At 41.2% G+C, this 10,641-nt stretch overlaps 1 protein-coding gene across 4 annotated transcripts in view; it reads left to right on the forward strand.

The window, feature by feature from the left end:
• fzd3a (frizzled class receptor 3a) overlaps window positions 1-10,641 on the forward strand; it is a 33,556-nt gene that overhangs the window by 15,485 nt on the left and 7,430 nt on the right. For all 4 annotated transcript variants that reach the window (XM_015032555.1, XM_015032559.1, XM_015032558.1 and 1 more), the window contains 4 exons: window positions 7,110-7,306; window positions 7,537-7,999; window positions 8,080-8,379; window positions 9,382-9,633. In XM_015032555.1, coding sequence (XP_014888041.1) covers window positions 7,110-7,306; window positions 7,537-7,999; window positions 8,080-8,379; window positions 9,382-9,633 — 1,212 coding nt within the window. The remainder of the gene's footprint in view (window positions 1-7,109; window positions 7,307-7,536; window positions 8,000-8,079; window positions 8,380-9,381; window positions 9,634-10,641) is intronic.

Below are 10,641 nucleotides of genomic sequence, written 5' to 3' on the forward strand. Positions count from 1 at the left end.
CCAGTCAATCAATAAGAGGGAGTATTAATTATCTGTAATTGGAGATATTGGTTGTGTGACCAACCATACGACTAAGCTATCATTACTACGGTTGGCTCTTCTCTCACTGCTTCATACTGGATAAAGGCTTGTTGTAGATACTGAAGAAGAGCTGGAAGATAAAAGGGTTGAGGTATAAAAATAGTCTGAATAGGACAAGAGTTGAATGCGAGTCCTGATCTGTGGTGAATCATCCCAGTAGCCTACATATTTACTCAACCGTTTCTCCTAGCGCTTCTCTGTGCGGCACAGCGGAGTACAGTACGTTGTTCTGTAGCCTGCAGGAAGCCAAACGAAGGATAGGAATGAAGATGTGAGCTCTAGTAACTGCAGTAGATCAAATTGAGCGGTCTGTTTTTGCATCACCGATGAGTACTAGATGTTCAGAGACTAATCTACACGCTTTTGGTTGTTTGAAATGACATTCAGGATTTCTCAGCACTTATTCCTACAAAGAGCAGCAGACTGTAGTTTCCTTTATGTTTTATAAGATATAAACTTTATTCAGAAAGGGACAATGTACAGGTTTAAAAGCCTTCAGAATTGAACCATTTAATACACCAAATCAAATCACATTTATATAGTACATTTCAGCAGCAAAGCATTTCAAAGTGTTTTACATCATTAAACACAAAAACACAGTCATGCAACATTGAATCAACAATCAAAAACATTGAATTGGTATGAAGTTATATCAAAAACATGCAAAGCCTGACGTAGTTGTTCAAGTTTTCTTATGCAAAGTGAAAGGCAGAAGAAAACATGAAGATGAACATAGTGGTACATCTTTAAAACAGCCAGTAGAAATGGTGAGTAACTTTTTTCCTTGACTTTTTTTTTCTGATTTTAAGATAATAATTGGTGGAAGAAGTTCTGTTTTTTGTTTTATTTCATTAACTTTAGCTTATGAAAAATGGATTTCCCGATTTAACCACTTTTAGTTAATGACTTCTGTTTAACAGTAGGCTAAAATTCTACTTGTCACGTTATGCTACTTTAGTTTCTGTTTCAACTCAAAATTGCCAATAAAAATCATCACAAAGTAAGTTCAAAGTCTAGTTTGGGCCTGACTGATGGTGCTGTACTATTTGTAGTATAAATAAAGCAATTTGTGATGACGTGGTCTGATGGGTGCATCTGAACGTTACCCACTTGTTTCTGCTTCATGGAGGATTCTGGGTCATGACCTGCTCTGACTGTGTGCGTTTCTGTCCCATGATACTCGATGAAGCGTGACGACTTCAGTTGCTCAGAGATTACACAATTGACTGCTCGATTAATCTTGGCAATGACATGTAAGAAAATGATTGTACTAACATTTAGCTTGGGGTTAACGTCAGCTTGAGAGAGCAGATTGTTTTGACTGTAGTGTGAAACTTTAGTCTTTCATCAGTCTCTGCCCTCTTTCAGAAGCACAAGTGTGTGAATCTTTTTTCACAATAAGCCATTAGATATGAATGGCTGAAAAACATTCTGCCAATGATGTAGACAAATGCCAAGGATGAATGTAGCAACAGTTTGTTCAGAAGCAATGTTGCTTCTTATCACTTTATTTGTTGTTGGATTCTGAATTGCAGATGTTGTTTTATTATCAGCTGATGTACAATTTTAATGAAGGATTTAAGAGAATAAAACAGTATCATCTGGGTTTTATTTATTTAGTATTTTTAACCATATTTATAGAAGGGTAACCTCCCAAAAGAACCAACAAGTAGCCTTAGAAGATAGTTGAGGAAAAACTTAACATGTTCCCATGAATATGAATGAATGAATTTTAAATCAAAAATTTGATTCCACAGTTTATTGTAAATTACTTTTTGACTCATCGTGTCAAAAGTATTCACACAGGGCAGGATCGTTACTTTTGCTGGATAGTGAACCACCCTGCTTATCAAGGACATTTAAATATGTCAGTTTGCTGGGATGGATCATTTTCTCTTAAACTTCTCAATCCTTATGGATGCTAAATCTGAATTGAACAGTACCCACCTTTCCATTACAAATGTGCGCAAAACATCATGTCAGTGTTCTTCTTTGGTGTTCTAATGAGCCATCATTTGATCCAGGTGCGTTAAACCAGAGAGAGACCTAAAACATGCAGGATGCCAGCTCTCGAGGGCCGACTTTGGGCACCACTAGGATTTCTCCACAACTTGCTAAGGGACATTTGAAAAAAGTATTGGCAAGAGAACGGTTCAAACATCTCGTTAGACGTGAAACATGCTGAGGATGAGTGGAGGGAAGTCAGATCTGGGCACTTAGAGAAATCAGAGCGAATATTTAACTAGATTAATACCCATCCGTCCTAACAAGCCATTTGCTGCCCGTCCTGTCCATCCCCATCCCCCTCTTCTCTGGGCCTGTCTGTCTTTCAGGCCTTCTGTCTTTACATTATGGGGGAGGGGACATACTGTGCGTCTGTGATTTGACTGGGGTGTGGTTCGAAGTCTTGATGCAACACAAACACATGTAGGTGTATGCAAATGAATCCATGGAAAGCCAGTGAGGCTTTCTGCACTCACACTGCTTCTTGGCACAATTTCTCAGTGTGTGAGAGCATCACTGCACTGCTCGGTGGGTGTGTTAGCCTGTGAATAATATACTTCCGTTGGTAGTTCTCCTTGTGAGCAAGTGTGTGCATGTTGTCAGTGTGTGTCAGTCAGCCACAGCGTGGTCCTCCCTGGAACACAAAGGGGCTTGTCTGCAGCAGCGCAGGGAGCCCTGTGGAGGTTCGAGTAGGGGAGAACGGGGGAGGGGGACAAGTGACATTATTGGGGTGCAAAGGGGGGATTATCAAGAAAGAGGCCATACTTGTTTTTATGAACTCATCTCCAGAAATTGTCACTCGTCCTGCTCCACTGATCCCTTTGTTTGGATTTCCTCAAAAGCCGCCTTATAATCCGGTGCGCCTTATGTATGGACCAATATTGAGCCACAACAGGTCTAGCATCTACGGTAAGCAGCCGCCGACTTCATTTTCATCCGTAGAAGAAGAAGCGCGCGGTGCATGCTGGGATAGTTGTCAGAACGCTGGTTTGTTAATAAAGTTTGACTGACCTATCTACCTACCGACCGTCTAGAATCAGGTCGTCTGCAGGTCATTTAGCACCACTTTCTCCACGAACATGCTGTGTGCAAACCGAGAAGGGTGACCATAGTCCGCCCACGCCCCAGCCCAGTTGAGGAAGGCTGTCCCCGACCAGAGTTGGACTGTTTTGTTGACATTCCGTTTAGTGGAGCTCCATCTAGTGGATGCATAACGTAACTCCAGCCTCTACTGTAATGTCTATTTTATGTGCCTTATAATGCGGTGCACCTTATATATGAAAAAAGTTTTAAAATAGGCCATTCATTGAAGGTGCGCCTTATAATCCAGTGCGCCTTATAGTGTGGAAAATACGGTAGGTTGCTTAAATTTTTTCTATTAGTTTTAGATACTGAAATGTCTCTCCCCATCAGCAACAGTCAAAAGCAATTACACTTAAACCAATCCAGACTTCTCAAAAATACTATGTAGTTGCATTTTATTCAAGCTGCAGTTAGGATTGCTACCTTTCAGAAATCAAAATAAGGGACGCCCAACAAAATGGTACTCCAATCAGAGTAGCATACCTTTAACACGTTTATACTCAAGTAGATTTATTTAAGCTTTAATGAAGTGGGTGTAAAATGTATTTGGTAAAAATCTACTGAAGAACTGAGTAATTGATCGTAACACCTGATTTAATATTCAAAATGTGTCCTCAGACAACCCAAAACATAAAAGTTATGATAACATTCTGGTATTAAAAATAGTATTACCAAAATATTTATACAAATAAAGAGTTAGGTTTGGAGGCTGGTTCTAGACCAAATGTACCATAAAGGGCCAGTTTAGTCAGTGTTTATTTGTGGAGAGCACTTAAAAATGTGTGTCTGGTGTATTCTTGGTTAGCATGTTTTTTCTCCATTGATAGGAAGTCAAGTTATCCAAACTGGTAAACCACGTTAATAAAATAAAAGTTAAATAATGATTTAAATGACCGCTGAACAATTATTCATAAAATGTATCAACATTTCTAAATAAAACATACAGAAACAAACCGTTTTAAAGTAGGAAATATTTAGGTATGCACTGTTAATCTATTAGTATGATTTGTTCTTTAAATTGCCATTCATATTACTTTGACTGATACTATTATATATTAAATAAATTATCATCCAAACTCAACATCCTAAGCAAATAATCAATTCATAATAGTCTTTTAAAAGCAACTGAATCAATAATAAAAAGTTCTGTACCGTATCAGCCTCAGGAGATGATTGAGGGATAAAGAGATGCGAACGGGTCTTCAGTGTTCCTCTCCTGATCCATTCTGTCTGATATCAATCACATCACACAGCAGCACACGGCACCACGATGGACACATTTTTAAATAATTGCCTGTTCAGCCTGGAATGTGCGTCTCTTCATTCACGTCTGTATTTCTGCCAGAGTTCTTACTTCTAAGGATGGTGGAGTATCGGATCGAGGATATTTTAAGACGATAGCAACTCACCGCGGCTGTGTAGTGTCCGTCTCTAAGCAACCGTGACAACATTGTCGGACCGCAGCGTTCCGAGGAGTGCGGAGGTCCTTTATCTCCCGCCACGACAATTTAACTGACCTTAATATTTCCTGTGTTTTATTTTGGTCATTATTGTTACACTTAGTGTTGATATCTGTGTGATAGGCGTGTCTGTTTCACATTTATGGAAAATACGGAACAAATCGTGTCCCGTATTGGTTAAATATGGGACACAACATTTATCAAATACGGGACGATTCTGTATTTTACGGACCGGTAGCAACCCTACCCTGTATATTTCTGAGGTTTTTCTTCTTTTGACTTCATAATGTTTGATAACAAAAATTAAAACTTCTCAATGTTTGACATTGTCTAGCAAAATGTTTTTACGTCAGGCTACAATAGAATGTTCAGTTCCAATGGTATCAATGACATCAGCAGTGATGTCATCACTCTATGATATCACAAGGGAATCTCTCTCTTGAATGTAGCTCACAGACAGCGTTTTCTCAGATCTGTTCCACAGTTCTATCGGGACAGATCACTCTTCAGAGCACGTTCAAAATTAATCGAAAAGAGCCGGATATCGATTCCAGATATTACACGCCTTTCAGAGAAGTGAGAATTTACCAGAATATCGACATGAAGCAACAACAGATTACTTGTGAACATGAAGCTTTTCCAGCTGAGCTTTCATGGGTCGACATGATGGACCTCAACATCCAAGTCGACTACGACGCTATCATTTTCCCTTTGGAAGATGACAGCGACAGCCCCATTAACCTGGAAGATGAATCAGCAGAGGTCCAGGGGGAATCAAGTCCTTCCGGCGACTTGGAGAGTCCAACATCATTGGAAGTCGAGCAGAAAACGACTCCCTCTGCTGGCTTCAAGATCATCTCCTTAGTGGAAAACGTGAAAGAGACGAGCCAAAGATCTCAAAAAGCAGGTAGACGATCTTAAAAAAGAATTGCAGAGTAAGATTTTTGAACTCCATGAGGAAAGAGACCGAAGGATTGCATATCAGGCTGAAGTCAAATCACAGCAGGAGGAGATTCAAAAACTGTAAAAAATGTTGGAAAAAGAACGTCGCCTGCAAACATGACCATGGAAGAAAGGTACAACCGATTACAGGTCTATCAAAGGTTTCTTGCTCTTCTAAAGTTACAACCGACAAGAGTATTCTTCAACAGCTGGACTACTTCAAGAGGGAGGCTGAAAAATACACCTCCCGCAATAAAGATCTGGTAGAAGTTATGGTTGAAAAATACAGAGTGAGACTGAAATATGAGGAGCAACTCAAAAGTCACTCTGAGCAAGCTTCCAAATTCAAAGCACAGGAGGAAACGGTGAAATCTCTGCAGGGTCAGGTTACAGACCTGAAGGTGGAGTTGAAACTTGCTCTGGAAAATGATCATCATAGAGTCTCCACCCAACCAGAGGTCCCCCTGCAAACAGAAGACTCCCTACAAACAGAGGAGACCAAGAAAAGACAGACCTCCAATCAACCAGGGAGGTCCGAGGAAAGACTGACATTCATGCGACCAACCTCCACTGACTGCATGGAGGGTCTTCATGTTGGCATTGGCGTGAAGGCCAGTCTATGCCCGGCTCGGCCTTTACACCGACCCACACCCAGGTGGCACTAACCTAGGTCACTATCCAAGCCCAGGTTTTGCCAACACTGGGCATTATGTAAATTCAATCCTTTCCACAAGTTTAGGAAATCAAAACAGACACAGGCAAATAAAATTCATATTTTATTTGCCTGTGTCTATTGGACATTTCAATGGAGAAAACACAAGATCAATTTTTAACTCAGAGTTAAAAACACCAAAATAACATTATTAAAACTTCCCTATATAAAAGCTGAAGCAGGTAGAATTTCTAAAAAATTAATTGGTCTCTCTAAATTGTCCTAAGGTGTGAATGTGTGTGCGCAAGGATAAGTGTGTTAGATAATGGATGGATGAACATTTTTTAAAAGTGTTTGACAGTAGAATATGAAACAGAGAATTTGTGAAAATCCCTCTGGCTCTGCTGCTGTTCAGAAACAACCAATCAGAACCAAAAGGAGTGGTTTCTAATGTGTTGAATGTGTCGGTGTATTATAAGTCTGACGGGCCACCAGGCTTTACTTGTGTCCCCACCAGGCTTAGCATTTTATTTGTATTTTTTTTTAATATATATATATGTTTGCATTTTTTTAAGATTTTATAGGCGGTGTTCAGTGATATTTTCAAATTTTCTGTCAACTTTAAACAATGTTTAACTCAAAAACACAGTGGGCTGTTAGATGAATGACTGCCGAGTGCCCCAACCACCAGGCTTAGCAAGTTTTCTGGGGGAAACCTTGCAATGAGTTTGGTTTGTTTGACACAGAGAAGTATGAAAGCAAACCACATCAGCTGAAAACTTAACAAATGTTGCAACTTTGGTCCCCTATCAAACCAAGTCTATCAAACTGTCAGGTGTAAAAACAGCCCAAAACACTCTTGTCTTTTTCTCTGCCTGATTCTCCAGCCGTTCCATCCCATGGTGAACCTGCAGTGCTCTCCAGACCTCAGGATGTTCCTGTGTGCCATCTATGCTCCGGTGTGCACCGAGTACGGCCGAATGACTCTGCCCTGTCGCCGCCTCTGCCTGCAGGCCAGGAGCGACTGCTACAAACTGATGGACATGTTTGGGGTCAGCTGGCCAGAGGAGATGGACTGCAACAGGTTGGAACAGCAGTAGTTCTTCTTCTCTGGATTTATGTTGGCAGGGTCAGCTAATTGGCTTTTCTGGGTTTGCATGTTGAACATATTTTGACTTGAAGTCAGGTGGAATGGAAGAAACTTATTGGACTCTTGGTCCAATCAGACCTCAATAAGCAACAATCATGATAAAAAAGAAGTGTAGAAAGCTCACCAGCTGGAATCACCAAGTCACTGCTTTCTTCCTCCCTCAGGTTCCCAGACTGCGATGAGCCCTACCCTCGACCTGCAGACCTCCTGTCCACCTCAGACTCAACCGAGTCCCCCGTCTCCGTCCAGCGGGACTACGGCTTCTGGTGTCCCCGGGAACTCAAAATCGAGCCAGAACTTGGCTACTCCTTCCTGGGGGTTCGAGACTGCTCCCCCCCGTGTCCCAACATGTATTTTACTCGCGAGGAACTGACGTTTGCCCGCTACTTTATCGGAGTGGTGTCCATCGTCTGCCTGTCAGCGACACTCTTCACCTTCCTGACTTTCCTCATCGACGTGTCAAGGTTCCGCTACCCGGAGCGGCCCATTATCTTCTATGCCGTCTGCTACATGATGGTGTCCTTGGTGTTCTTCCTCGGCTTCCTGCTGGAGGACAGAGTTTCCTGTAATGCAGCGAGTCCAGGAAGATTTAGGGCGTCCACAGTGACTCAAGGCTCCCATAATAAGGTCAGATCTTCACCTTGTGTTCTCCGCTGTCTTTATTCCCTCCTGCATGCTGATTAAAAATCTGTCTTTCTCTCGCCTAGGCCTGCACGCTTCTCTTCATGGTGCTGTACTTCTTCACCATGGCTGGCAGTGTGTGGTGGGTCATACTGACCATCACCTGGTTCCTAGCAGCTGTTCCTAAGTGGGGCAGTGAGGCCATAGAGAAGAAGGCGCTCCTCTTCCACGCCTGCGCCTGGGGCGTCCCAGGTGTCCTCACCGTCACTCTGCTCGCCATGAACAAGATAGAGGGCGACAGCGTGAGCGGCGTGTGCTTTGTGGGGCTTTACAACCTGATGGCACTGCGTTGGTTCCTGCTGGCCCCATTGGGCCTGGACGTCGTGGTGAGGAAGACCCTTTTAGCAAACTATGATGGATTTTATTGCTCTTCTTCTGAGGCAATAATCAGGTTCCCACACATCCTTACAAATAATTAAATTCATGCATCTAAATTAAGGCCTTAAAATGACTTAAATTCATAAAACAAAATTTATGTTGTCTTAAATAAATGAATCACAGGTCATACATTTTATCATGAAAGCACTGTTTAATCTTTATTCTCGTGCTTTTTTTTTTCTTGCTCAGCATTTCTGCCAGGTAAAGGTTGAGTTGGGTGCAGACATCTTCATTGAGGCTACTGCTAACTAGCTGCTAATAATACACATTAGCTAGCTTGATGTCCGGATTTTTAAAAAGTCTTATATTTATGAATTTAAATTTAACACCTTAAAATGTCTTAAATCTGTTAAAGAAAATGTAGGTTGGCATTAAATATGGCAATCACAGGTCTTAAATGTGGCTGTGGAAATATTTTCTCTTACAGAACTTTGTATCAAGCAAACGTTTGAGTCACACAAAGACGTTGTTACTCATTACATTCTGTTTGTTGAGGCAATTAGGGCTACCAGTAGCAAGCTGCTAATACGTGCCAGCAATGCATCACCAGTTGGTTGGATGAAGTTAGTTTTTACCACTGGCTCACTTATGTTGCCAACCCATATGATGCTAAGTGCATTCTGGGCAAAAAAATCAAAACCTTTGAGTTTTGTGGAGGTTCAGGCCATAGAGAGCTGCTGCCAAAAGCTGCAAACAGACCCCAGAGATGTCAGTTTTTGCTACGGTTTGATTGTAATACTGCAGCATCCCTTATTATCCCCTGTAGTTATAGTTTTGTTTACTCTTCAGTTTCATTCATGGTGGCATTAAAAACATCTTAAAAGCCTTAAATTTGACTTTCTGAAACCTGCAGAAACCCTGTAAATGCAGCTCTTCCTTCTGCTGCATGAACAGCTACATTGTTAGCTCATGTAAGGCACATTTAAACCTTCCTGCTTCTCTCCTCCTAGGTGGGAGTTGTGCTCCTGCTGGCGGGCATCGCTGCCCTTAACCGGGTCCGCATGGAGATCCCGCTGGAGAAGGAGAACCAGGAGAAGCTGGTGAAATTCATGATTCGCATAGGCGTGTTCTCCGTTCTCTACCTGGTTCCCCTGTTGACCGTCGTGGCCTGCTACCTTTATGAGAGCAGCTACCGGACCGTCTGGGAGACTACCTGGGTGCAGGAGAAGTGCAGGGACTACCACATCCCCTGCCCATATAAGGTAACCCAGCATGACTGTGAGTGAAAAACACTTCACTGTCACAGAAAGCCTCAGAGTAACTATTCTGGTGTTCATAGAAACTGTTAGCATTAGGCTGTTCTGTGCCTGAAGCTCATTGTTCATCCATAAACAAATGTTTGATTATATTTCACAATTGAATGGAGTGTAAAACCCAGATGTTAAAGCCTCTAAATTTAGCTTTTAGAAGCTAATCACTGCAACTGAAGTGATGAGGCGTCTTCTTATTCACACAGTCCAGAACTGAAAAACATAAAACTTTTTCCTTTCTGACAGAAGAGAACAAGAGTCATTTAAAGCTGAAGGTTGTTGTTGAAAAGTTTCAACGGTTTAAACTGCAGAAATGAGTTTAATTTGGAAAGTCCTGGCACACATCTTCTTACTGCTTCCCACCGTTTGTAGTTTTTATAACCTTTTCTACAAAGATTGAGGAAAAGTGTTAGAGAAGGCTGTGGACATTTTGTTTTTGTTTGGGAACATTTACGGTGTCAAAAGAAAACACATTGAAGTAGTTTGTAGAGCAGCACCGGGTTTTGTTTTGTTTTCACAGTGTTGACCTGCTGCTATGATTCCCATTAAGACCTAAACCAGCTTTCTGCTTCATTCAGTCTTTAGCTGTTTTTGTGCAGAGCCACTGCAGCATCACAACGAGGGGATTTACTAATATCTACTCATATTTTCAAAAAGTTAAAATGATCTGGAGGGACTTTATGTCAGTGATGTCTAAACTTTTTGCCACAAAGGTCAAAATCATCATTTGTTTTCATACTGAAGTTTTCTTGTTCCTTTTTAATTCTTATCTGAATAATAAATTAAACATGTAACATTTTCTTGAAGCAAACAAAAATAATCAGATGGTTTTAGAAAAGGGATCTTTAGAACATTGTAGATCATAAACGTATAACAGATTTCACACAATTCTGTTTTTATACGACATGATTACAATTAATCACAGTTAGTATTAAGCCATTGTAACTCCATTTATTGGCA

Source organism: Poecilia latipinna, unplaced genomic scaffold, assembly GCF_001443285.1.
Source record: "Poecilia latipinna isolate Pla-1442-1.1 unplaced genomic scaffold, P_latipinna-1.0 Scaffold244, whole genome shotgun sequence".
Lineage (NCBI taxonomy): Eukaryota > Metazoa > Chordata > Actinopteri > Cyprinodontiformes > Poeciliidae > Poecilia > Poecilia latipinna.